This window comes from Eufriesea mexicana, unplaced genomic scaffold (genome assembly GCF_001483705.2).
Source record: "Eufriesea mexicana isolate 0111107269 unplaced genomic scaffold, ASM148370v2 scaffold106, whole genome shotgun sequence".
NCBI lineage: Eukaryota > Metazoa > Arthropoda > Insecta > Hymenoptera > Apidae > Eufriesea > Eufriesea mexicana.
In genome coordinates this window covers 1108893-1135015 of record NW_016908282.1, presented here as the reverse complement: position 1 = coordinate 1135015, position 26123 = coordinate 1108893, and the positions used below count along the sequence as shown (strand labels likewise).

Here is a 26123-nt window from a genome sequence, read left to right as displayed (position 1 = left end):
AAAAAAAAAAAAAAAAAAAAAAAAATTTTTAAAAAAAAAAAAAAAAAAAAAAGATAATTTTTATACCATCATTAGTATTATCAATAGATGTTGTATCTTCTGATTTTGTAGCCATTTTATAATTCCTTTAGCTCCACCTTAATATCCTAATAAATGATAGAAAAATTAAGTCTAAATAATTACAAATACACATTGATCTGCTTTTTAACGTTTAATTTATTGATTTTATATGGAACACTTAACATTTTAGTTAATAATAAACATTTTTAATCTACGAAATAAAAAAGTGTGAAATAATAGTACAATAAAACATGAAACAGATATACAACAAATAATCGTTGTAGACACGAAACACCGTCGGTAATAATACACCGTATCAGAATTACAGATTATATTTCACGAATTGTGACACATTTCACCCAACGTTCTAAAACATTCTTTACGTTCTTCCAGGATTAGTTACTAGCAACTAGTAATCGCGTTATCCAGATTGGTAGCCTCACGACAACCGAAAATTCCTTTATCAGTTATTTCAAACATCTGACAGATAAGGGAAAGGAAACGTTGACAGTAACGCGTAACTAGTTTTCTGACACTCCCGTCTACACGCTGATATTGACACGATACCCGAAATTCTGATGGACAGGTGTCCATAGTAAAATTACATAAAACAGAAGAAGGAACACGACACACGACGGACGTGAATGCATTCTTACGAATGCATTCACCCGAGAGAGCCTGTGCGTAGCCCACATATCGCGCATCATTGAATGCAACTTTCTATCTAGAAAAGTAACGTCGGTGACTCTTGACGTAAATAAAACTTTTTGTCCCAGTAAAAGATCCGACAAGAGTTTCTACTTTTCTCTTCTATAACAACATGTTACTTTCAGTATTTCCGTATACAATCCTGTACAATTGAGGCGACACAAAATTTTCCAAATAGAAAATAACGATAGTACGAACTAGGAAAACATATATTTCATAGATATTTTTTTTACGGAAATCTACTTACGTTGATTTCTTTCAATACGCTTCCCGATTGACTCAACCATCGTGGCTCAGCCGTAAAAACGGGCTGAAATATTTCGACACTGAATCACTTTGAGACCGCGGAAATGCTCATCATTTCGAAATGACAATGGAGTGAAACGTACTCGCGTTCGTCACACAACTACATCACACATAACACTGCACCGCACGCAACCGAGGCATTTAACTAACGTCTGCATTCAGGCATCACCTTGCGGTTAGATCACGTACTAGTTCATGGCGCGATATTCAATTACAAAATGCATTTGAGAAAATTCAATTTATTTCGAGAAATATACAAAATATGGTTTTGATAAGCAAATATTTTGTTTAATTTACTGTTATATCATATGATAAACGTCTATAGTTTACTATTAATCTTATCATTGATGTCATAAGGCAGACGAAGAAAACGGATTTCAATATATATTATGTAATTCGTATAATTGGATCTGTTGAGCATATAATCTTTATACTAATTGTATAAGATTGAAGAATGTTCATTTTGTAACATAAACAAGATAGACAACTTTATAGTTGAATAAAATTATAATCGTCGATGATCTTGTATCTGATTTCTCGATAATGTACTAGATCGTTCAAGAAATGCATACTACTTTCGTTATGCAATTTCGTAAGTACTGGAGGCAATGGAGTTATTCCGGCAGTATTTGCAAGATCATCGTAATAATGGTCTTGTTTAAATCCCATCAAATGAAAGTGTTTCTTTTGCAAACCCTCTTTTCTGCGAGTTTCCAATTCTTCCACTTCTTCTTGTAACATATCCGCTTTAGAAGGAAAGTCTTTCTTGCCTGACCAATATTGCAGCACAAAACGGACCTTCGATCAATAAATAATGAGTCATACTAAAATAATTTATGCGATAAAAAGACTTTTCATTATATTAATTTGTTTTTGAGTCGCACCTGCAGATCGAACATGCTAAAGGCGCAAACATAGAAGGGAAGACCAATCAAGGCCAGGGTAGGATTTTCGATCGATACCATATGCTTCCATAATGGTGTCACCATATTAGAATCTACCCGTACTCCACATTTCTCGCTCAAAAAGGGGAAGCTATATTTATACCCTTTGTTCGGAAAGAAAAAGAAGGTAACTGAGTCATTCTTTTTAGATAAAAATTCATGACGATTACCTGTGCAATAAAAAATCACATCAACTGGTTCGTTGATGCCATCTTCGAAAAGGACACCGTGTTCAGTTAGTTCTTTTACATCTGGTTTCTGAAAGATTAAAAGTTGATATAATTATTCTTCTTGTTTCCTATATTTTCCTATATCTCTTATTTATATTCCTCTTATTTATAGTCCTCTTATATTATCGCTTACCTGAACAACATTTTTAGGAAATATCGTACCTATGGGGTCTTTCAGGTGATGACTCAAAAATACACGCTTCGCTTTCGCTGATATTTCCAAAGCCAAATCCATTCCTATCGTTTCCATGAAATGTCACAATAAGAGGAAAAACATTTTGCATAGAAAAAGAACGAAAGTAATGTAACATACCGGAAGGCCCAGCACCAAGTACAAGTACAGTCTTATCGGTAAAAATATTCGGCACCCTATAATCATGGCTATGTAATTGTTCCCCTTGAAAAGTGTTACGACCCTTTAAATTTGGTATATTAGGCTCGAAATAATGACCATTGCATACCATAACTGCGTCAAATGTTTCTGTTAAAACGATATTTTTTTCTAGATCTTTGACTTTAACCGTCCATTTCCGGTCTCCTGTTGACGGCTCCACTAATTCAACGTTGTGCAAAAACTGTAGAATATACGGTTGGATATTTTCTGTGTAATATTCAACCATGCAAGATATTATTTAAAAAAGTACCCGGATATATTGGCGAAGATGAAAATGATCGCAATACGAATTTAAAAATTCGAGTATTTGCGTACGAGTCAAATAACTTTCCGGATTATCCGGAATAAGATAATCAGGATATCCCATTACTTCTTTGGGAAGATTTGTCCTATGTAGTACAAATAATTAAATACAGTAACGTGACAAACATATTTCGAGTAAAATGAAAAAATAAATAAATTTAATGTAAATACAATATCTTTTTATAGTTTACTTACCTTAAATTTTTGTACATGCTAGTGTGTATGGGTAAATTGTATCGATCTAAACCACTTTCTTCCCTATAAACCCATGTACCACCTACTTGTTCCGTTTTTTCGTAACATACTACTTGAGTATCATATTTACCGGAAGTACAATGTCGTAGGACGGCAAGACCAGCAGATCCACCACCGATCACGGCGATCTTCATGTTTTCTGAGAATTTGACGAATTATCTAAACTTTTAAATACACTTATTCTTGACAACTCTTTTAATTTTCTACTCTTCTGAAGAACTTCGTTTTGATTTGGTAACGATCGAATAATGATATAAAAAGATTGTTTTATCTTACGCGTCACTTACTATTTCTAAGGAATTAAGAAAATAATTAAGAAAAATACAAATTCATCTGCATTAATATCATGCAACGTAGCAGTAGGCACGGTCAAGTTAGAAATGGGAAAGGTGCAACGATTGAAAGTTACGAACGCGAATGTTCCTTCTTTTTTGTTGTACTGATCACTTTCCTTACAACTGTGTAAGCCTCCAGTGTAGGATAATAAAAACATATGGTACAAGTAACGTGAAATACTTAGGATAAAATATAGGAAAGAGTCGCAATAATTGATCTCATGAATTAAGATCACAAATTTGTTATTTATAGAAAGATTAATGACTATCGTGTATTTGACAGTGAAGTAAACATAAAACACGATGCACTTAGATTCGTAAGATTAATTTTAACTTATTTAAAATACCTTGTTGACGCTGATTATCCTAATTTAATTGTAGTTTGCTCACAAGTAGAAAAGAAAAGTAGTCACGTGCGAAACTGCTAGTAAAATCGGTGTATAGTGCTCAGTGGAGATATACGAAATGATCGTGAAATAATCAGTATACGGAAAGTCGAAGTGTATCTTTTGAAAAGTGGCTACTACTGATAACGAGGTCGTCGTGTATTCTGTACATTTACTTTATAAGAGATACGTATGAGATTGCTATGGGTAGCAACATTCGTCAGCAGCCTTGTACCTTTTTTGGAAACCTTTCGCTGCATTAATCCCGAAACAATTAATGAGATTTTAATTATTTCGAACTATAGTTCTTTCCTTGGCGGTAAGTTACCGATAGCTTCAAAAATTTGTTAGAGGGCGTAAATGTTGAGAATTTGGCAAAGTAAAATGAACAATTATATATCATATTTCTATTTTGTAATATTCTTTTTAGAACACCTTTATTATTACGTATATCCAAGTTTATTATGACTTAGTTATCACATAAACACTATAAAATAAAAATGCACCATATTTCTTTGCGCAATTCTTCTTCCTTTTTCTCTTCCTTTTTTTTTTTTTTTTTTGAGAATAATTTTAGTAATTGTTTTTATTTTCTTACTATCGTGTACTAATTCCGAACATATAATAGATAAAAGAGACAGAAGCTGATAACAACGTTCAAAGACCTCCTTCACATTTGTGCATCATCTTTCAAGTTCAATAGATAACAGAATTACAAACAATTATGTTGTTAACCGATATGTTTAAATGTTGCGGTATATTTTAACGTAAAATTTTTAATATCAAATGAAATTGTGATCATCGATAAGTTTATACTTGTTATAATATCATATGATGTACGAAATCCAATTCTTTATTTGCTCCTTATAATATATCCTATAAGAAAACATTCTATTTAAAATATTTGAGAATTAATATTCACCTTCGGTAAATGAATAAAAAACATAGTGTCCGATTTTCATTATCCTTTCATTATATAACAAATTAAAGTTGAATACTGGGCATTTCTGGGAACATAAAAAAGAATTAACTGACAAAATTTCAAAATATCAAAGAACATATAACTCTATTATATCAATCCTGTTATGCAAATATTTGAAAATTACATTTTTAAACATACCAATACCTATACTAAAAATTATTTAAATTATATGTAATATTACTATATGTAATTATATTAATATTAATATTAATATTAATAATTAATATTATATCTAACATTATTATTTATAGTAATTTATGGTAATGAAGAAGTAGTAGTCATGCAAGATCTATCTGAAAAAGAAATATATTTAAAAATTTTTAATACAACTTTTCTTTACACTCTGATAACAATGTTCTATTTACATATTTAATTATACATGAATAAATTTAATGTTCATGAATTGAAACTTGAAGATTGGTTCTTGTTAAACACAATCATGAAAATTTGTAATGTTTGATACAAAGTCTCTTTGTATAAAATAACTTTATATTTCTTGTAATTTTGTATGTAAGAAACAAATTCCAAAATATTTGTTAATTTATGATATTTTGTTACATACACAAGATTTTCATGGTACTTTAATAGTGATCTCATTGTGATCTGAACTGTCATTTAGAATAAAATTCAGATTCCCACTTATTTCTGTACAACATATATAGTTGCATTGCAGCTTTTGCATCTTCAATTGAATTATGTTCTCCTGTTTGTATTTCTCTACCTAATAACTCATGTGTAAGTTTCTTCAAACTAGGAGTATTTCCTCGACATAATTGCCTGAATATTTTGAATGTAGAAGTATCTCGTAAATATCTTCTTGGATGAGATAGATATAGTACATCAAGATCATATTTTATTGCATGACCAATTAAAATACGGTCTGTTAAAATTTCTGCTACTTCTTTTTGCACAATCTCAAATTCTTCTCCATTTCGAAGATTATGAGGCCTAATACCACTAACTTTAGTTCTGTAATCTTGAACAGGTTCTCTTGGTTTTACATATTTGTCATAAACACAAAAGCCATGACGATTTACAATGGATACTCTAGCTACCATACTTTCTGTGCCATCTCCTATGCCTACCATTTCACAATCCATTGCTACTTGTTTTGTCAGTTTTTTTTTACTTTCATCATAAACTACTTCTTCCTCATTAGTTGTTAGTATATGAGCCACGTTGGATACAGAAGCATGATGTTTTTTTCTAGACTTTTGATGAGAATATGACTTTTTCTTTACTTGCTCTTTACTAGAAGAATCTGAATTTAAAAGCGATGAATTAAATACTAAACTTTTAAACATTTCCCAATTTCGACCAGATGCATTACGTTCCGTGTGTGGAATTATACGTTGAGAATTTTTTCTGTACTTTTCAGCCATAATTTGCTTACTACCAGACTTCTTAGAACGGCATGATTTCTTCTGTTCTTCGCTTTTGCTAAAACTGGTTAATGAAAAAAATGATTTGTTATTATAAAATAATAAGCTGTGTGTATTTGTTATTAGACATTAGGTTACCTGTCCTAACCTCTTCATTTAGCACGTGTATAAAAATAAATATAAATATCGTAAAAGAAACAATTTTTATCGAATAACAAAATATACTGTATTTATTTCCGAATTAATACAAAAATACATAAATTTTAAGCAATATTATTTATAAAATGTTAGGTAATATGTCAACTTAAATATGGCGGTACAAATTCAAAACATTCATACGTTTGGAAATGAATTCAGCATACTTTCTTTTTTGAATGTACCTAATTAAATAAAGACTTGCGAATTTACACATAAAACTTCTATGTGAAAATTTCGTTTTTTATTTAATAATATTATTAAATATAATTTATTACATAAATTAAATATAAAAAACATTATTTATCTGATACTTATTTCAGGGTTATATATTTTCAAATAAAAAATGGTAATTAATAATTAAATGACGCCATCTATTTAAACAATGTGAGAGTTTTCCTACCTCATAAATAATACTATAACAATACAACACACTATGAAAATTAAGAAATCCATTATACTAGGATAAATAGAAAGTATTCTATAGTTTGCGTTTACCAAGTTTGTACTAATGAATCGTTTTTCTTGAGGGCCTGCGTAGATTAACGGTTACTTCGTATGGAACATGAATAAGTGTATGTAATTCAGCCGTACATCAATTTTTTAAAATTAAGAGGAAATGTATGATGATAGTAATAATATAAACAAAGATGCTTTTCAAGAACCCCGAAAAAAATTTTGGTTGGTGAGTTTTAATATACTGTCAACGATATTTCAAAGTGACGCAATATTAACCTGCATCAATTTCATCAACGTTTAATAATATTACTTTTTTATATATTTCTTAATTTTACGAATTATATATTTAATTTTGTGATGTTTAATATATTTTATATGAGATAGTTACTTCTACATAATGTTTGTATTTATAATAATTGACATTTTGTGGTATCTTAAATTAGCGATCAAGAAAACGTCCTAAAAGTGATGCTATCAGTATCAGTTCAATGGACATATCTATTGAATCAGATGTGGGAAAAAAGAAAAAAAGAAGAAGAATTACAGAAGTAGCCAGCAGCATTTTTTCTTCTACGCCAAGCAGTAAACAAGGAAATACTCTTCATAGATCTTTTACAATTCAAGCAAATACAACAGATTTGTTATTTGTGAATAATGAGACAGATACAGGAACTTTAGAGAAAAGGTTTATAAAATGTCATCAATCAATTAATTTTTTTATATAATCTAATCATATAATTATATAATTTCGTACAGTCATATTTATTTAATACAACTTTATTCTTTAGACACAAAGAAAGTATTGAAAACTCTAATAATTTTACAATTAGAAGCTGGATACTTGATGTAGCAAATCAAAGTATCAAAGATAAATCTAATTATGTTTGGAGTAGAAAAGAAGTGAAAAGACAAGAAGCAATTTATGAATTATATTGTGGAGAAAATGTACTTATCAATGATTTATGTGTTCTTAAAGAGTTTTATTATGAACCATTGATATCCAGTAGCATTTTTAGTACTGATGAACTAATGACAGTTTTTGGGGATGTAACACATCTCATTGAAATACATAGTAGATTAAGGGATGAATTGATTGATCTAAGAGATAAATATGGATTTACAGAAACTGTGGGCTTTACAATATTAAATTGGGTTAGTAATGATCAATTTCTAATAGTAAATTTAATACAATTTATGACTTTTCATATTTATTTTATTCATTAATTTTTACAGATTCCAACATTAACAAAACCATATTTAGAAAGATGTAGAACGCAAATATGGGCAAAACAATTATTAGATGAAAAAAGGTTGTCTAATAAACGTTTTCAATCTTTTTTAAAAAAACGTTTAGAATTTCCTCATTCAGTAGATTTGTGGACTTACATAGATGTAGCAAGATCAAGAATTGTTAAATATCCTTTATTGATCAAAGAAATACTAAGGCATACTGCAACAACACATGTAGATCATACATCTTTAGAAGAAGCATATGATTTAATATCTAATTTACTTAAAAATATAGACAAAGCTATGGGAGATGCAGAATGCAAATTGGCTCAGTCAAAAATTAATGTAAAACTGGATTTTGATCCTACAAAGTGTATTGAAAATGCAACAGAATTAATTACCCAAGGACAGCTAAAAGATACAAAGGGAATGGTAAGAATATTTTGTGAATTATTTCATTAAATAAATATGTGATTAAATTATGTTATAAATTACAATATAAAATTTGTAATTATGATTTGTAGAAATTTCAGTGTTTTCTTTTTGATACTGGTTTTGTAATAACTCGTAGTACAAGGTCTGTAAGTAAAAGATACAATTTGTTTCATCCTGTTATACCTAAAGAACAACTAAGTGCAGATGAAAAATGTGATATAAGTTATGGATTTAAAATTGGAGATCACATTTTAATAACAGAAGATGGGCATGGTAAAAGACATTGGATTGATTCGTTTAATAAAGTTCATAAATGTAATATTAATTCAATGGAAAATGTGATTGATGTCAGTAAAAAAGAAAATGTCGAAAATTTGACACCATCAAAAACAGATCGATCTATTAGATCATCTCTAAATAAAATAAATGAAAATCATTTTTCATTAACATTAAAAAGAAGTTTTTTAAGACAAAAACGTGGCAGTATTGGTCTTGTTTAACGTTAACAGATATACATTATATTTTTTATGCTCGTATACAACACATAAACAAGACTTATGCTTGACAAAAAATGTTTAATTTGGTTGTACTAAGAACACCTTGGTGTACTTTAAATTTATATTACTAAATTACTTCTCACTATGCTTTAAAGATTACATTCCAGATTTATTTTAAAAGTATATGATTTATAGTAACAAGAGTACTTACCTATGTATTATTTACATATTTTGAAACAAATATTATTAATGTAAAATATATAGATTATATAAATATATATATATTCATATATTTAAGTATATAATAGAGGTGCTAATTTAAAAATAACAATATATATACATATAAATGCTGATTAAAACACGAACTAGATATTTCTAACAAATTTGTACAAATGTTTTTGATATTAATTTTAAGTTAAAAAAAAAAAAAATTGATGTAATTATAAATGCGATTTTATACGAGGTATATAAATTTAATATTTAAAAATGAAATTATTTTTTTATGTATATCTTAAAACAATAAAGAAAATGAAAATCTGAAATTCGTATTCAAGTTTTATTAAACACAATTTCATTCTCATAACATTTGTAATAAAATAATTATCCACTTATTTTACTTTGCCTAAAATACTTATGGTTTACTAGGTTTCATTGAATTTCCATCTGGATAACGCTTTTTAAAGGCTTTAATAAGTTGAGGATCAATTAAGTGAACTCCATCTACTTGATTGCCTAATGTGATCCAATTTGGTTGAACATTATGCGGTCGACCAAATAATTCAATCTTCCTCGTTCCTGGACTCATACGTTCGATAATTCCGTAAATTTCGTCAGGCTTGTGACTAGTTGCACGAACTTCTGCCACGATAACATCGCTATCTAAACCACGATTAATTCTTGGATTTCCTTTCATACCGACCAAACAATGTTCTTTACCATGATTTAGCCAATGACCTGTCCTTCCAGTTCTTATTATCCTTTGCAATTGATTGGTCTTTACCCATATGATTTCATCTACTCTTTCATATCCCCACAATTGTAAACATTCCCTACCAAGTTCCATTGCTCTCCCTGTCACCCACAAAAATAAAAGACCTTCATCTTGAAGAGCAGGTATACCTAACTGTCTCATTTCATCATCTGACATGGTACCATATGGTAGTTCCATATGAATATCCCATGGAGGATCGGCCATTATAACAGCAAATTTACCCAGTACAGTCATATCAAGATAACGTAAATCACACTGTATCCATTGTGGTGGATAAAGAGTCAATTCACTACCTAATGATCCACTAGGAGTTGGACAAGTAGTATTACTACCATTTTTACTATCTACTATTAAACCCTTACTCACTGTACTATTATTTGCATTGTCTGTTTCATTTGATTCCTTTGGTTGAGTTGTTGGTCCATCCACTTCATAATGAACATATCTACATAACATTTAAATGGAAAAAGAATTAGAAGAAATTCTTCTTATAATTAAAAATTATTAAATTCACAATACGTACTTGCATGTATCCATATGAAAGCAAGTATTAAGAAAACTACAGTCACCTAAAGATTCATCTGTGTGACTTTGAATAATTTTTTTAAAATGAAGTTTCTTGCATTTTTCTGCAAATCCTGGTCCACCATTTAACTTCACACAATCTACTCTTGTACCATGAGGACAAAATTCCATAACTTGAGCTCCTCCTTGAGATCGAAATCTTTCAGCTAATGATTTCTCCTTTGATGTTTGCTTTGATAATAAATCTAAAATTTGCTCTCCAACCTTTTTATTTTCTTTTTCCCTAATAGTAGGCATTGATATTAGTGACATTATATCCTCCGTATTTTTTTTATCCAGTTTAGGCTGCTTCTCTGCAGGCCCATAGTCATTCAATTCAGATGCAGATGTTTCTGCACTCTCAGGATTTTCTGTATCATCTGATTGAGACTGATATGATGATTGTGATTCTGCCAATGATAATACTGTATATCCAAAAACACCATTTTCTGTTACTTCTTTAATTCTAAAAAAGTATTTGATTACTTGTTTGTATATAAAGTTTTGGTATGGGATAATGCAGAAACTTACTAACTTAACTATATCTTGAGCTGCAAGTTTTTCCAAAATTTTATGGATGTCTGAAGAACATACATCTGCATTAAGATTTTTACGAAGTTGATCTATTAATTCTGCAGATGTGATTGGTAAATTGGGTAATGACTCGTGTAAGATGCATAACACATCTCTTTCATATTCATTATGGTCAGATCGGTGTGAATGTCCCATTGAATCTATTAAAAAATTATATTCTTTATTGAGCTTTTGGTATTTAAATAGAATTTTAAAATCATATTTGAAACTAATTCTTATATATAACAAAATATTAAAAAATATAATTGAATTTAATTACCACTAGAAAGAGGTGATTCATTTGTCAAGGTGGATGATACTGATGTTGCAGAAGTAAGAGTAAATAATTCATGTCTTTCACGTTTTCTTTTCTGCAATTTTTCCCGTAGACTGTTTCTTTTTATTTTAATTGCTTGTATCTCTTCAAAAGCGTCTGACATATCTTCGTGATAAATTGTTTAAGAGAAATATTATATGCAAGTGTATGACAAATATTTGCATATTATATTTAAACTTAAACTTGGTAAAAACATGAACTGAAAGTCATTTTTTATATTTACAATAAAAAATATCAATATTTACCTTGTAATAGAAATTAAAGTAGTTTAAAACGTTTAAAAATTCATTTCTATTTAAAAATTTCAGCATATATGAACCACTAGCAACTTCACAATATGAAACCTAACCTGATCTTAATAATCTAACTTTACCTGAAAAGTTACCTGAGAAGAACACATGGCTGATTTACTAATCCAGTGTAGAGTAAATTAGATAATTGTGATTAATTACCATCACTAGTATAATTAATAAGTTTTATTAAAAAATTCTTTATCCTCAATAAGATGTCAAATACAAAAGAATTTTTTCTTTCGGTTACACAACGTATTTTCAGTAATTGGACTGCATTAAGAGTAAGTATCTATTTTATAGATAGAATATATGTATATATAAATAATTTTCTTATATTTTATTTTTTATGAGATATTCTTTATTAGGTGGCAGTAGAACAAGGGATGGGTACAAAAGAAAGGGCAACAGATTTTTGTCCTTACATAACGGAGGTTATGTATATGAACGGTTCGTCATTTCATTTATATTTTACTATATCTTTATTTAATTTATGTTGTAATTTCTTTTTTGTCATATTTTCATCTATAGAAGATCTAAATAGCGATGAAATTGCTAATGAGTTAGAAGATTACATGGATGAGTATTTCAATACAGAACTTCAAGATAATAGTGCAATACAAGTAGCAGAAGAATTATTGAGATTTTATCATTATTGTACTGAAAATAATGAAAATTTGGCAATGACAGAGCTTGCAAAATTGCCACCATTGCAATCATGGCTTGTTATGAATGAACCTATAAAAAGAAGTCAGAACTCTTGTGCTATAGAAAATGATAGTTCTGAAAATGAAGAGGAAGCTTCTGTTGGTACGGAAGTTGCAGATGAATGGACAGAAGTAAGAACAAGACGAAAAAGATAACTAGTTTATAATACAATAAATGGTATTCTTTTATTTTTTCTTTTTTGTTTACAAAAGAACAGATTAACAAAGAATATACAAACTACTGTTTTACAGTACATGTGCATTGTTTGTAATTGCAATTTATGCTCTAGAATCTTGTAATCAAATACTTATCTAAGCAGTCTTTAATACATTATCAAATTTTATTTGGCAGTTCCAGTTCCTGAGTCTAAAGAAACGTAAATCATTAAAATTTGTAAAACAATGTTAATAAATGTTTTTTAAATGATCTTTTGTTTTGTATATAAAGTATCACCTTTCTCATTTTGAGATAAAGGAACATTACAATATCCATTATGCTCTCGCACAACAGTTTCTTTTTTCTCTTTGGTTACTCTCTCTTCAGGACCCACTATGCTTAAAATTACTGGTAAAAATAATAGTGCGTGAAATAGACCAAATATTACTACACACGTGAATAACTGAAACAATAAATTTTTTATAAAATTTGCAATTAAAAGAGATAACATATTTCTAAATAATACCTTAAAAAAAGTATTGAATATATAAGCTTCACTAGAACCTAGTAAAACGAATGCTAGGAATGTACTCAAACCTCCATTAAACACAGCTGGGCCAATGATAGAAAGTGTTTCTATTGCACGTTCTATAAAAAATATAAAAATTTATTAACTTAGTAATTATTTTTTCATTTTATATAGTATATAAATTATAGTATTATTTACCTTTTTTGTTGCCCTTTGCACGTATAAACTCTAATCCCATGTGCGCGGCATAGTCGATCGCCAACCCCACACATAATAATATCATGATGCTTGATGACATTTCGATGGTTAAATTTAGAAAGTACATAGTACCTAATAAATCAATGAGTGTGAAAAATACGCAACAAATTACCCAAAACGATGCTCGTAAATTTCTAAGGAATAGCAATATTACTATTCCGATGGTCAGTATTTCTAAACTTAAATTCCTGATCAATTCTTCTCCTATAACCTACAGAAAAATAACAATTACATTATACGAAAATTACTAGCCGAAAAAGTGTTTACTTTGTTCGCCGTCCATGAAACATAATCAGATGAAAAGATTGCAATATAGTCATGTCCATGAGAGAAATTCGTCGCTTGAACTGTTTCCCTAATAAGTTGCATCGCTTGTATTTGTGCTGATGTTGTATTAATCATGATATGTTGTATCGGAATTTGCGACGTCTAAGAAAAATAAAAAAAAAATAACATATTTATGTCAGACAAACATCTATCAAATAACTGTATAATAATAAACATTTATTAATACCGTTATATTATATTCTCCGGCCGGTACTTTATCAAAATTAATATCCTTAATATATGCTTGACCTTCTTTTGTTAAAAGTAGATATTCTGTTAAAATATTATAATATTCTTCTCTGCTCTCAATATCACCTACCAACAAAATTTTGCCACTGAGTTATACTTAAATATATCAGTATTAGACCAAATCTTACCTTTGTCAGTAATGTTAAGCCACTTCTCATAAGCAATAAACCATGGCTCGAGGGTACCATTGTTAATAAACTGATTGTGTCTCAAAGCTTCTACCAATTGAGAAAGAGACTTACGGTCTTCATAATAATCTACGCCAGTCATATAAATTGCCGCTCGTTTTCCATATTTCGGAAAATACTGTTTTAATTTGTTGTTAAACTGAATTGGATATGAGTCTTGATTTAAATACCAAAGAGGATCGAAGTTTTGTTCCAATTGAAATACTGCCCATGTATTAACGCACAGGCAGCAAATAGTGAATAGCAAAATGACTATTTTCGCTGTAATTTTAGTGATTCCTGGACCGATATAATTCTCAAAGATAATCTGCTGAGTGTTTCTTTGACTGCATTCATTGGGCTTCCAATTTAGTTTCGGTCGACAGAAGCAACCATCTTTGCGTGCTTCGAGTCGTATTTCATCGTATACAAGACAGCTTACGAAGAATATAATTTCGTATACGTATAAAAATAAAATTCCTAATGTAGCGAATGCGTAAAAAGATCTGAGACAAGGCATCACAGTTGTAATGCCGAAGGCAAACGCAATTATGTTTGTGAAAGATGTTACTGTGATTGACATACCTTAAATGGATAAAAAATAAAAGATAAGTAAAAACTACCATATATCAAAAATAATATCATAAATGTATCATAAATCACAAATGTCGTACCAGCTTGTTGAATGGTTTTAGCAATACGTATAGGAATTGCCGCGGACTGATCAGTTTCTGAGAGGCTCGCTAGACTTTGCATGATCACGAACATGTTATCGACGCCAATACCGAGCAACAGAAATGGAAGGATGGAATGTATGGGTCCGTAAGAATAACCCAAGTAGAAGCATACTCCATAAGAGGACAATATCGCCTGACCAACCACAAACACTCCCATTATTGACAAATAAATTCGTTGTTCTAACGCGTTGCATTTTCCGATCATAACCATTACGTAGACTGCTATCAAGGATATTCCACAACATAATACTGTAAGATTACTATTTAATATTTGATGCAAAGAATCTATGTAACTTCGTGAAGCTATCGCATATATTTCCATTCCAGGTGGAAATGTGATATTTGAATGAAGAACGCGATGTATAAATTCCAGTTCCCAATTAGCTGAGCTTGGATGAGATTTCTTCAGCATCCAATTCAGAATCGTTGCGTTGGCGCCTTTAACTCGGCCTTTCTTGTCATAGAAGATACCCGAAAGCAGGGGCGCGATATCTAACAGGACGTTCTCGTTGATCCTGTCAAGTGATTCCAGTTATATATATTTAAAATCAAAATTCTGTTGCTTCTTTAGAAACTCACTTCTGTTTGATCGCCTTGGTTACGTCCTCGAGTATCTCTTTTTTCGTCAAATTACGAACATCTTTCATTAAACTAGTTTCCCAGAGTTGTATGATAGATTGATATATACATCCATTTTTTAGCACCGTGTTATTTAATTCAGCCAGGATATCTCCAGCGATATCAAGGTCCTTGAAAATGTCCGTCGTGTTGTCCACGTTGAACCATGTAAAGTATCTGTAATTCAATAGGATTCTTATCTACTATACAAGCCAAGAGTAGGAAACAAATGAACATTGATTAATTTTAATTTTACCCTGCACATACATCTTCCCAAGTACTATTATTCACCATGACAGATTTTACTATCTGTTCTATCTTGCTAATCTGAAAGTATAAGAACACGATTGAACGACCGATTTAAAATCGCAGAGGTTGAGCTCACAGATTTCGAATGCTGGGTAAATCTCGTGAGTCTTGGCAAATTTCGACAAGAATCATGCGTTAAAGTGGAAAAGAACCTTCGCAGATACTCGTATAATTCATGATCGCCTATGTACCGAGCGCAGCACTTCCGGCTCCAAAATGTTGGGGGCCGTGACGATGATACTTTCGTATCGAAAATCGTCCCGGAAGTGTGTCTTCACCCAGGCGGCATCGCTGCGTATCTCAGAGTCTTCAGGCACGAAGAGCTCTATGTCGTCGAATTCTTCTCTCCAGAAGATCAGTCCAGGTGCGCAAACACAATTTATGCAGAAGCATACCAGCAGCCATAGCCAGGGCTTTTGTCCAATGCTTAGGCCGATACTGGAAACAATATTTCTTATTGTATTTTTTATAGATCAGGAGAATCTATAAATTTTAGAAAAATATTTAAAATGGAGAGTAATATTTTTTACTTCCTTAAGCAGGAATTTCTTCAAGACAAGTCATTGGAAACGGTGTCATCTGCAAAACTTGAGATAACGTTTGCATTGCTGCGCTAAGCGTTAAAGGATATTCTTTGGTAGAAATTTCAGTCTTTGTAAGAATACATTTGAAATATAAATCGCTTTGATTTTAAAAAGTATTTTTGCGATGAATTGATTTATAACATAAAAACATTTATAATTTATAACATATAAAATTTTAGGTTTCAGATCTTTTGTCAAGTTGTAACGTGATTTTAATTAGTAAATAAGGAATGAGCAAGAAAACTCGTCAATATAAATGGGTAACAGGGGCAATGATCTTTAAGTGAAATATTAAGAAAACGTAAAGGGTGGCGTCAGTGGAACCGTTGGCCTAATATAAGCCACTTCATGGAACGAAAGCGACCATTCTTGATTCAGCTAATTAAGAGGGTCGCGATGATCTCACCTTAAGTGGATTAAATTGTACAAGGTTCAAGCCCCGAAACTCGACCACCGCTAATGTTATTATTCTACAACGAGATTTATTATGTTTTCATAGATCGATCAATTGCCTATTGAAAACACAGGCTAGGGTGTGCAGTGATTGATTGATAGTAATTGTCATTCGAGTAACAATCGCACAACTCATTCGAATAGTATTCACACGAGATGCACAAAAGACTTCGAGTCAAAATGGAAATTTTACAAAAGCAAGTGTCTAGAATTATAATGAAAATATAGCCTCGTCATAGTTTGTACCGCAATTAACTTCTCCGTATGAGATTACCATTAACGGATGTACGTTTCAATGTCAATTCATTTCGAGGGAACCTGTTATTTCAACCAGACCAAACACGAAATGTTTCGGTGACAATGCAAAACCAGGCGCGGATCAGGAACGCCGCGAAAACAGAGATAATGCGCTTCCGACAGAAGAACACGATCATGTTCAATTCGCCGACATCCGATCTATTTTTTCCTCTCTGCGAATAATTTACGTCCAACTGTAAACGGTGAAAAAAACATCTTTTCAAAGAAATTTCAATGGGACATATTACAAAAAGTAACCGAGTAACTAGAAAGTTAGTATTTACGGTATCCTTTTTTGAAAGGTACAAAAGGGGTAAAGAAGGAAGCCACTATAGATTGAAACATCTTCGACAAAAATGCTTCCCCGAAAATGATCAATTCAAAGAGAAGCGTCCACTTACCGATAAAATACACGATCTGAATTTAAATGAAAATCTAGCAGTAGCTCTTTCAGTCGTTTCCACGTGATCCCGGTGTTTCCATCTCGATGCGGTTCCATCCTCGAGGTTGCGACGCTCAGGTCGTTCGATGGCCGAATGTCCACTGCGGTAGAACGTTTGTCAGCACACAGCCGAGTGTGGCAGCATGCATGTGACCAACGCTGGAAATAATCTGCCACAATTATATAACGTTCGGTCCGGAGCTTCGCTTGCACGATCGCGGCTGATGCCATCGGGAGGATGAGGAGGAGCATGGTCGTCACCCCTCCTATTGTCTTCGTGACTGCTCGTTTACGATGCTTCACAACACTTGTTTCATTCGAGGACCCACGTCAGTTTACGAACAATCCCCCCAAAAAGAGCTTTCAGTGGTCTTTCTGTTTCTTAGTACATCAAAGACGGTAATTTCATAAATGTCCTCTCAGGTCTTGGGTAAAAGAATATCTCACTAATTGACGCTGCTCGGTTGAGAGCTTTTTGCATTCATCTTGATATTATGTGATCATGAATAGAGGAGAGGTGTGATTTATACGGGATGATTAGCATAATTGTGGACCACGCATCGAGAGTGTCGAGAAAGGGAATTCACTGCTGGAATCTATCTCGCGATCAAATATAGTTTATCATTTCTTTCACAGCGTTCTTCTTCAATGCGTTTTTCTGCTAACAATTTGTGCCGCCCAATGTATGAATGCACGGTATCGGTCCCATGTACCAGTATAATCTGTAAATAGAGCAATTTTTGTGGAATCAGGTAAGTAGTTCATGACTGCATCATCCTCTAGATTTGTGTCGATCACAGACTCGTATCGACAATGTTGTTGCTACGAGCGATCATTTGAAAGGCAGCGCAAACAAAATGCTTAAAATACCGTTCGATTTACTCCTGTTTCACCAGAAATCGCTCGATGGTCACCTGGTATCGAGTTTATATCCGATCTTTGGAACAGCATGGCACTGACTCTACCCGGTCGACCCACTTATGCCATTAATTAACGCTTTTCTTCGAAAGTTGATGGTTATGCGATGCAAAAGACCTTTTGATACTGTAAATTAGGGAAAAGAGAAACTTACTGTGCAAATAAAGAAGCAAAATCGTCTTATCTATGTTAGATAGCTATTATAATTGATCGTTTACACTTGGCAATAAGTTTGCAGTTTTTACGGTTTTATATCGTTTACACAAATAAGTTGAGAATATATGGCAGACGAAAATGGTACATCGGATCCGACTTATTAATTTTCTTGTAACAAACGAGACCGTTATTCTTATGATTAGGTAGACCATAGCTATTGGAGCCTCAAGCGTCTTGTTCGCGGTCGAACGACTGCGGAAAAAGTGATTTACGAGGCATAATTGTGGAAGAATAGACGTTTTTCAAGGATTCCCTGATTCTTTGTAAACTAGACAATAATTTGCTTAAGACCTTGTCGTCGTTTAAGACCTTGACGTTTAACAATCTAATTGTAATAATGATAAGGAATGACAAAAATTTAGAGAAATATATAAATGACCTTGAAATATCTCCGACATGTCCTTGACATTTACTGCCGTCACTCCGATACCGTTCATCGATATTATTAGTATCTAAAAATAATAACATCTTGAAAATATTTTTACTATGTTATATAGTAAGGATAAATTGTCTTTTAAATTTTCACTAAATCAATGGGAAACCATGATCAATTGAATCCTACTTACTGGAGCGCACTTTACATTCTTTGCTCGATTTTCACTTAGAATTCACTTTCTCCTCGAATGTTCGACATAAAAGAGCAAAACCCATTGTGAAGAAGAAGGATCAAAATGGTTCTCGAGGACCACCTGAGGAATCGAAAGCAATACAGGTTGGTTAACAGCAATTTCGTCCAGGTAACGAACAAGGTGTTTGGTTTATGGGCTTGACGAGAAGGTAGGGAGCATGGTCTGAGTGAATGGCTTTCTCATCGGATCCGTAGATCTTCAGTATTCCTGGTTCCAGGCGGACTGATGGACGGTCTCTTCTTGCGTGCTATTTGCTACATCGGCCGGATCGGTCAAATCGATGTTTGATCATTATTAAAACACTTGTGTCAGGGCGAGGAAAAAGTTAGTGCTTGAACGACCGGAACGTTGCTTGACAATCGTAAGTAGAATTTGAGTAATTTTATCCATTTCTGGCTTAGCACGATACAATATACCTAGAATAATTTAAAAAGCTTAAAAGTTTTTCAATCGGTAATAAATAGGAATTTTACTTATTATTCGCAACTGTAGATAAAGTATAAATAGAATATTACCGACTGTAAAATCAATAGTATTTAAATTTGACGTTCGATCAGTGCGCCATTCGAAAGGATTGTCAATACAAAGGATGTAAATATCGAAGTTTAGTTAGTTAGGTTAAGTAGGTGATAGCAATTAAACGGTGCAGCTCGGTTTTGTTTTTCGACCAAGGCGTTGTTGAAAAAGCATCGTTCACGGTACACGGCAGTTCCACTTCTTTTCTTGTTACGTTCTCGTGAACGATCCCGAGGTGATGTACGATAATAAGATCCAACTGTGTTTCAACGTTCGACGTGAATGTGTTTCACTGATCAAGTAAAACACGCTGAACGCATTCCGTGAATGGTGTCGATAGTCGCGATCGACCGGCAGAAAGAAATCGAAGCCTTTTTTGAATTTCGGCCAATCCTTGAATTTGTAATGGATTAACGGTCTTTAGAAAGTTTTGACCTGTGGATTAGGATACGAATCTTTTACTGTAAAATTTCTATATTCTAGAACGACGGTTATCATTAAAAAACGTTTTAAATAGTAATAAAAGAGATATCGACAGAGTAGAAATTTAAATCCGTAAAGGAAGCAATCGTATTTCTCTACGTTGTTTTGAATAACGATTCTTCGTGCTCAGATGATGATCATTGCATTTAATTTAATATGCAAATTCGCATACCGGTTTTGATAAAAAAAGAAAGAGTCTAGCAAATTAAGTAACCCTGAACTTTCGACAAGGAATATCTCGTACGTAGATTGACTTTTAACGTAAAGTTAAACTCTCTAGACTTTTAACTCTCTCTGAATAACTTTTTTCACCGTATCGACTGAGACATTTCCGTTTTCTCCTCCGGAGAGGATTACTGTCCCTTTTTCATACAATTTTCTGATCATTCATCAGGAGCTCAATCTTGAAGCTCGTTTTTGATATATGACTGATATTCAATATCTACATCGTGTGCCTTCTAGTAATGTCTTGATTCATAATTCATTGGCTTATCTCGCGATATTCAAATACGAACGTTTCGCCGATTTATTTACGATTTTTTCGTATGTATGAAAAATGTACGAACTTCCGGGTAAATGGTTTAACATCCACAGGCAAAATATTGTATTAAATTTTAACTACACACAAAAAAGAAAAAAAAAAGGAAAAAGGAAAAAAGAAATAAACGATAACGGGTGATCTCGTTGTAAAGGAAGTCGCCTCATTGAGAAATGATTAATGGAAATGTGTTTCGTGTCAACGTAGTTACGTTCACCTTGACCGAAGAAAGTGTTACGCGACTGTTTAATCCAAGTCGGTCGATTTATGAATGCGCCGCCAGTGCATTTACCTTTACCACGTCTTCACGTGCATATCTGTTAATTATATCGTGAGTAAAAAATGCGATATTAACAGTAAAAGTTTAATGACACGTTGTGCGTTATTTACGCGCGAAAGTTAGATCGTTATCGAAAAGTAGGATAGATAATAGAAGAAAGATGACCGATGATAATCATTCTACACGCGTAACAAAATCGGCGTGAGCATTTCTACGTAACAAGTCTCTTTCTCCGCCCTGCTCATTGACAATGTAAGTAGAACGGTTCGAGAGAATGCTTCGAGGTAGCTCTCCTTCTTAGCTACTCCTGCTAATTAGAAAAGCAAATTGAATTTGTCAATCAACGAACCGAGTGTAAAAGTTTCTATTTCGAAGTTTATTCAAAAATTATACGTTTTTATCACTACGACATAGTAATTCGCTTTCGAAAGCGGAATTTTCAGAGTCAGTAAGTTTCCCCTTGATTCCAGAATCATGAACACAGCAACGATCTTGATGGTCCTCGCGCTCGGATTAGCCAACGGTCAATTGAACTTCGAGGGTAATCCACTAACGGAGAACACCGAGTACGCAGCCGTGGAGTCACGATTCACTGAGAAAACTGCAAGACGACAGGAAACCGCAGCAAACGTGACTAACAATTCTACGGAATCTTCTCAAAACTTTCAACTATTATTGCCAGACACTAAAAACTCATCCCAGTCTAGGAATCCGATCATAAGTCTAACCGAGGATGGCCCAGTGGACCAAGAAGATTCATCACATATCGTGAAACAACGGAAGATCGGTCAAACTGGTCGATATCTATCTACAAACACCTATACTCAAGGAACCAACTTTGGCAATCGTTCTGAATTAGCCTTGAACAGTTTCCTAAACTCGAAGACGCCAGAAGAATCACGCCTGTCTCTGGACTATTATTTACAAAGCCGGGAAACTCCTCAAAATATTCAACCAACGATCGTCAATCAACAGCAATTAACGCAACAGCCAGTAGCACGTGTTGATCAACAACCCGTGTCTTCCCCGGTAAACCAACAGTTGACTGCGCAACTCATGCAACAAAGACACGTATTACAGGCTCTTCCAGTTAATCAACCGGCCTATAGTGCCCCTATGAATCCGATGGATCTTCAATCGAGTGTGTTAAATCCAGCAGCTATACCTGTAATGCAACAACAGCAAGCATTAGAACCATATATGACTGGAATTCAAGCGAGGAAAGATGCCTTCTATCCTGGATGGTATCAACGTGTAAGAAGAGTGCGTGGAAAACCGTTTCCTTATGTACAATCCAGGGGAGGACCAGGATTCTATGGTGGTCCTGTTCCTCCAGGTGAGATTTTACGACCGAGCGTTCTCAATCAAGGATCTTTAACAGTTTTACAAATTTAGTTAAAACTAAATCACGATAGCTATTAACAAACTTTTTATTATTATTATAGTTAACAAAGTTTCGTTATAGGAATATAGGTATTATTTGAATTATTATTAAAATGCATTACGCGTGAAAAGAAACGTTAACGTTCTACTTATTATTCCGATTCGATGCTTGAAAATTCTATCGAAACTCTCAATTTCATAGAAACACGTTAACCATGGTGGTGAAACAGGTTTAGCAACTGAGAGTTGCATCTTTCAGGGAAACGTGTCTTAACGCAATTCGCATTGTAACAACATCCGTTAATTAGAGCAATTGCGAGAGTTTTCCATATCCAACGCTGTAATTGTTTGTTTTCACTCGAGATCAAAATTCACCTTAATTAACAAGCGACTAATTTTGCAACCTCTTTTCCCAAGCAGTGCCGTTGAAGCAGAAGGGCCCACCTGTTGAAGTGATCTACACGAAGCCAGGATTTCAACGTGGACCACCTCCCATTAGCAATCCTCCTGTCCCATACGAAGATGCTAGTGCTTGGTTCCCCGAAGCGGATCATCCACCACCCAACAAAGACGTTTACTATTCTCAGTTATATGCTCAATCCTATGATCCCTATTATTACAACTACATTGCCAAAACGGGAAAAATAAAACCACATCTGTATGGAAAATTCGGTAAGCATCACGAGGAGGAAGGAGACGGTATCTGGGCGGAGTTATATCGGGGATTCAAGAAGCATGGTCTCAAGAATATCATGACGCCAACGTTTCTTCTGGGAATGACTCTTCCCGTGGTCACCCTGATGCTTACGGCCCTTGTACAGAAGAGGTCTCTAGCCAGGTCAGACTCAAGGGAATTGTCAATGGAGAATACGATCCAGGATTATCTGGAACAGATTCAGAGAGCTGTTGAATGTTACGAGAAGAAAAGGAGGAAGAGGGACGCAAACATAGATGGATGTTAGAGTCACAGTTACAACTAATCTCATAATTTATTGAACGTGAGTACCGAACGGCTAATCGATGAAATGGAAAGCATGTTCTAAAGCTTTGTATATATTTCGTGTACCATAATAACGATGAGAGGAACGTTCGCAGAATTCAATAGAACCGAGAGTGCTTTCTCTTAGAAATGATTCATTGTCGCAATCAGTGGTTCATTGCGTGTGAATAATCGCCTTGAATCGCGGTAGATCACCGAGATATATTGATGAGAGAAGGTGACAGTGAAACGTTTCTTGCGACGAGAGTGGCTGACGTGAGAAGCGAACTTTCACGGGTCAATTACCTACGACCCTGTTCACATCCACGTGCTCGTGGGTGTACAACTCGTGGATCGTATGATTAATTACCGATGGCATCGAGTTACTTTTACTTTCCTAATAAGTTATTCAACCAAACGAATTAGTTGTAGCGGTTTAACTTATAAGCAATGTGATTGGGAAATACAAAATACGTCGAAACCCTATTATAGTCTGTTTTTTGTTCCTTTCAGTATCACGCTTAGTATGCTTTTGTTTCTACTCTTTAATTTTTTAAGCAGAGAAAGACTTTCGAACGGGCAGTGATCTTCGACCTATATTTCAGAGTTATGTGTGCTCGAACGAGCCCTGAATTTCAAATTAGAAATGACATCCGTGATTTGCTGCACCGCAAGGCGTGCATCATGGCACAGAAATGGATAAACCGGTTTGACCATTTACGGGTGGGCCGTGCAAAAGTGTTACGCACGGATTTCGATGAAATTTCGAATGAAATTCTAAAAATCGCAACTTAATAATGCCAATATTTTTTATTCAGCCAAGAAGTAGCTAGTCGAAACACTGATATCACATAGTTACCTACTTTGTATCTTGTAAATTTATTTACCTACAATAAGTGCTACAAACGATACAATCCAACGTGAACTAAAATCAAAAATTTGTATACATATTATAATACTTATAAAATTCGAGGAAAAAAATTGTATTTGGTTTCGATCAATAATTTCGATCAGTAATTCCATGAGCTATGCCGCAAAGTGGATCGGTAAACGTATGGTATCATATTATGAAAATCATACACCTACGAGTGATCGAATTGCTTTTATTCATACCTGATATCTTAATGTAACACCTTAACGTAATATGCCAATTTTTTGAATCATCTTGTTTCACCGTATTCTCTCTTTTAGCTACAAATCTTCCATCATAAAGCGATCCTTAATGCTGGCTCGAAAGGAATCTTTGCTCCGTTTTTAATTCCATCCACGCGCTGACGTAAGTCGAGTACACGATGCTGATTAGTATGTGACGATAAGGTCAATTACGATAACTTAGCCATTAATGAACTCGTAAATTAAGTCCATGTGCAGAGGAGCGACTCATTCGGCGGCCAAGGAGAGTCTATGTAAAACTTCGTCCTAAAGAAATCTCGGTCGATTTCTTCTCCTGCCGGAAACGTCCGTATGTACATAAAACCGTTCTACTTAACTTGTTGAATTTTACACGAGTGCTGCTAAGATGTGTCTTTAGCCTGAAAAATACGAGACGTCTATCGAATCTTTAGGCGACACTGCAATAACAGGCATACTTGTTGGAAACCGGTTCTCCTGACTGTAACTTGCACTCTAAGCACAAAAAAGCTCGTTATTCCTCGTGATTGTTTTTCGGTTGGTATTGGTGTCTTTCCCCTATTAATTATCGATGATCTCTCGTGTATAATTATTTCCATCCACGGTTTTTGCGCTTGCAAGATTGATGATTAATGTAAATATGTCATCTATCAGTTATCGAATCCGGAAACGCGTGTATTCGGATCAACACCAATGAACTCTCGATGAACTCTCGAGTAGAAAAATAAATGTGCTCTTCGTGGACATCGATGTACCGATATAAATTGAATTATTTCATCAAACGATTGACGGTTTAATTCACGGGTCATGAGACCCAGACGTTATGCACGTTCCGTCATAATCAAGAGCAATTATTAATTTCGGCCTGAATTTTCTCCATATTGTTTAAAAGACGTTCTTCGAGATACAACGTTAGTATACGCGGCACGTTCTTTTGCTACTTACCGATCTTTCGCTGGAAAAGTTACAGAGAAAGTGCACGGTGAATGAAACACTTTCGTTCGACGAAATTCCAGCGTGAAATTGCATTGTCAGTCACAACAAAATCGATAGTTTAACGGAAAATATATTGTATATTTTGCTACACTTAATTTCTACATATAACTTGTTGCGATAGGCAGAAAAGGATCTTCATTTTTAACTTTTGCTACCTTTTTTCTTTTTTCTTTTTTCTTTTTTTGAGAATAACATAGGTCTTTTTTCCTCGATAGGAGTAATTGAAATAAAAATTCGCTACCGCTAAGTACCGCTTGCAATATGGAAATATATTGTTAACACGAATGTTGTGAAGTGTTTGTAATGAAAATAAATAATTATAATTTATCATATGATTTGTTTATCACGATCTTTCTCTTTTTTT

The 26123-nt window shown here is 33.3% G+C and overlaps 8 protein-coding genes across 19 annotated transcripts in view; 3 read left to right on the top strand and 5 right to left on the bottom strand.

Moving 5' to 3' along the window:
- Positions 1-1172, bottom strand: part of LOC108555030 (membrane-associated guanylate kinase, WW and PDZ domain-containing protein 1) — a 6031-nt gene extending 4859 nt beyond the window's left edge. For all 6 annotated transcript variants that reach the window (XR_001890740.1, XM_017910504.1, XM_017910505.1 and 3 more), the window contains exons 1-2: positions 1016-1172; positions 67-146 (exon numbers count right to left, since the gene is read on the bottom strand). Coding sequence is in view for 5 of the 6 variants with exons in the window: in XM_017910504.1 (XP_017765993.1) it covers positions 67-115 (49 nt within the window). In the remaining variant the exon portion in view is untranslated. The remainder of the gene's footprint in view (positions 1-66; positions 147-1015) is intronic.
- A 391-nt stretch (positions 1173-1563) lies between these two features.
- LOC108555037 (senecionine N-oxygenase) lies at positions 1564-3967 on the bottom strand. Its single transcript, XM_017910518.1, has 8 exons — positions 3883-3967; positions 3141-3339; positions 2893-3031; positions 2562-2823; positions 2382-2485; positions 2189-2276; positions 1959-2122; positions 1564-1872 (listed from the first exon to the last, which is right to left on the bottom strand). Exons 2-8 carry the CDS (start codon positions 3332-3334, stop codon positions 1564-1566), a joined length of 1260 nt encoding a protein of 419 aa, XP_017766007.1. The 5' UTR covers positions 3335-3339; positions 3883-3967.
- A 1547-nt stretch (positions 3968-5514) lies between these two features.
- LOC108555039 (RNA exonuclease 4) lies at positions 5515-6936 on the bottom strand. The gene is made up of 2 exons (XM_017910521.1): positions 6884-6936; positions 5515-6343 (listed from the first exon to the last, which is right to left on the bottom strand). The coding sequence occupies exons 1-2, from the start codon at positions 6934-6936 to the stop codon at positions 5515-5517; spliced, it is 882 nt and encodes a 293-aa protein (XP_017766010.1).
- Positions 6937-7078: 142 nt separating this feature from the next.
- On the top strand, positions 7079-9104 carry LOC108555020 (rho guanine nucleotide exchange factor 3). The gene is made up of 5 exons (XM_017910493.1): positions 7079-7165; positions 7383-7624; positions 7728-8091; positions 8173-8601; positions 8694-9104. The coding sequence occupies exons 1-5, from the start codon at positions 7100-7102 to the stop codon at positions 9102-9104; spliced, it is 1512 nt and encodes a 503-aa protein (XP_017765982.1). The 5' UTR covers positions 7079-7099.
- A 628-nt stretch (positions 9105-9732) lies between these two features.
- Positions 9733-11853, bottom strand: Mettl3 (methyltransferase like 3). Its single transcript, XM_017910523.1, has 5 exons — positions 11812-11853; positions 11510-11671; positions 11192-11390; positions 10616-11122; positions 9733-10537 (listed from the first exon to the last, which is right to left on the bottom strand). Exons 2-5 carry the CDS (start codon positions 11667-11669, stop codon positions 9733-9735), a joined length of 1671 nt encoding a protein of 556 aa, XP_017766012.1. The 5' UTR covers positions 11670-11671; positions 11812-11853.
- Positions 11854-11934: 81 nt separating this feature from the next.
- LOC108555042 (uncharacterized) lies at positions 11935-12719 on the top strand. The gene is made up of 3 exons (XM_017910524.1): positions 11935-12140; positions 12225-12306; positions 12388-12719. The coding sequence occupies exons 1-3, from the start codon at positions 12072-12074 to the stop codon at positions 12717-12719; spliced, it is 483 nt and encodes a 160-aa protein (XP_017766013.1). The 5' UTR covers positions 11935-12071.
- Positions 12720-12904: 185 nt separating this feature from the next.
- On the bottom strand, positions 12905-19512 carry LOC108555069 (patched domain-containing protein 3). The gene is made up of 15 exons (XM_017910563.1): positions 19391-19512; positions 19204-19276; positions 18561-18734; positions 17650-18412; positions 16106-16352; positions 15862-15932; positions 15567-15782; positions 14925-15502; positions 14212-14835; positions 14022-14149; positions 13775-13936; positions 13448-13718; positions 13247-13368; positions 13018-13183; positions 12905-12930 (listed from the first exon to the last, which is right to left on the bottom strand). The coding sequence occupies exons 4-15, from the start codon at positions 17940-17942 to the stop codon at positions 12905-12907; spliced, it is 2904 nt and encodes a 967-aa protein (XP_017766052.1). The 5' UTR covers positions 17943-18412; positions 18561-18734; positions 19204-19276; positions 19391-19512.
- LOC108555070 (uncharacterized) lies at positions 19510-24131 on the top strand. 7 transcript variants are annotated; one of them, XM_017910568.1, is made up of 3 exons: positions 19510-19814; positions 21741-22606; positions 23071-24131. In XM_017910568.1, exons 2-3 carry the CDS (start codon positions 21745-21747, stop codon positions 23613-23615), a joined length of 1407 nt encoding a protein of 468 aa, XP_017766057.1. In that variant the 5' UTR covers positions 19510-19814; positions 21741-21744; the 3' UTR covers positions 23616-24131. The 7 variants fall into 7 exon arrangements, with proteins under 7 accessions (XP_017766057.1, XP_017766060.1, XP_017766054.1 ...); XM_017910571.1 differs by lacking the exon at positions 19510-19814 and adding an exon at positions 19979-20151 and having other exon boundaries at positions 23074-24131; XM_017910565.1 differs by lacking the exon at positions 19510-19814 and adding an exon at positions 19979-20151.
- Positions 24132-26123: the final 1992 nt, after the last annotated feature.

Bases quoted from the DNA above. Each gene is read 5' to 3' on its own strand.
- LOC108555069 (XM_017910563.1), bottom strand. From the start codon at position 17,942: ATGCTCCTCCTCATCCTCCCGATGGCATCAGCCGCGATCGTGCAAGCG. The intron at 16,353-17,649 runs GTAAGTGGACGC...TATTGTTTCCAG, and splicing joins TCAGATCGTGTATTTTATCG to TATCGGCCTAAGCATTGGAC. The intron at 15,933-16,105 runs GTACATAGGCGA...TTATACTTTCAG, and splicing joins AGCCGGAAGTGCTGCGCTCG to ATTAGCAAGATAGAACAGAT.
- Mettl3 (XM_017910523.1), bottom strand. From the start codon at position 11,669: ATGTCAGACGCTTTTGAAGAGATACAAGCAATTAAAATAAAAAGAAAC. The intron at 11,391-11,509 runs GTAATTAAATTC...ATTTTTTAATAG, and splicing joins TGAATCACCTCTTTCTAGTG to ATTCAATGGGACATTCACAC. The intron at 11,123-11,191 runs GTTAGTAAGTTT...ATACTTTTTTAG, and splicing joins GCAGCTCAAGATATAGTTAA to AATTAAAGAAGTAACAGAAA.
- LOC108555020 (XM_017910493.1), top strand. From the start codon at position 7,100: ATGTATGATGATAGTAATAATATAAACAAAGATGCTTTTCAAGAACCC. The intron at 7,166-7,382 runs GTGAGTTTTAAT...ATCTTAAATTAG, and splicing joins CCCGAAAAAAATTTTGGTTG to CGATCAAGAAAACGTCCTAA. The intron at 8,602-8,693 runs GTAAGAATATTT...TATGATTTGTAG, and splicing joins TAAAAGATACAAAGGGAATG to AAATTTCAGTGTTTTCTTTT.
- LOC108555037 (XM_017910518.1), bottom strand. From the start codon at position 3,334: ATGAAGATCGCCGTGATCGGTGGTGGATCTGCTGGTCTTGCCGTCCTA. The intron at 2,824-2,892 runs GTACTTTTTTAA...TATATTCTACAG, and splicing joins ATCTTCGCCAATATATCCGG to TTTTTGCACAACGTTGAATT. The intron at 1,873-1,958 runs GTGCGACTCAAA...TATTGATCGAAG, and splicing joins TTAGCATGTTCGATCTGCAG to GTCCGTTTTGTGCTGCAATA.
- LOC108555039 (XM_017910521.1), bottom strand. From the start codon at position 6,936: ATGGATTTCTTAATTTTCATAGTGTGTTGTATTGTTATAGTATTATTT. The intron at 6,344-6,883 runs GTAGGAAAACTC...AACCAGTTTTAG, and splicing joins GTTATAGTATTATTTATGAG to CAAAAGCGAAGAACAGAAGA.
- LOC108555042 (XM_017910524.1), top strand. From the start codon at position 12,072: ATGTCAAATACAAAAGAATTTTTTCTTTCGGTTACACAACGTATTTTC. The intron at 12,141-12,224 runs GTAAGTATCTAT...ATTCTTTATTAG, and splicing joins GTAATTGGACTGCATTAAGA to GTGGCAGTAGAACAAGGGAT. The intron at 12,307-12,387 runs GTTCGTCATTTC...TTTCATCTATAG, and splicing joins GGAGGTTATGTATATGAACG to AAGATCTAAATAGCGATGAA.
- LOC108555070 (XM_017910568.1), top strand. From the start codon at position 21,745: ATGAACACAGCAACGATCTTGATGGTCCTCGCGCTCGGATTAGCCAAC. The intron at 22,607-23,070 runs GTGAGATTTTAC...TCTTTTCCCAAG, and splicing joins TGGTGGTCCTGTTCCTCCAG to CAGTGCCGTTGAAGCAGAAG.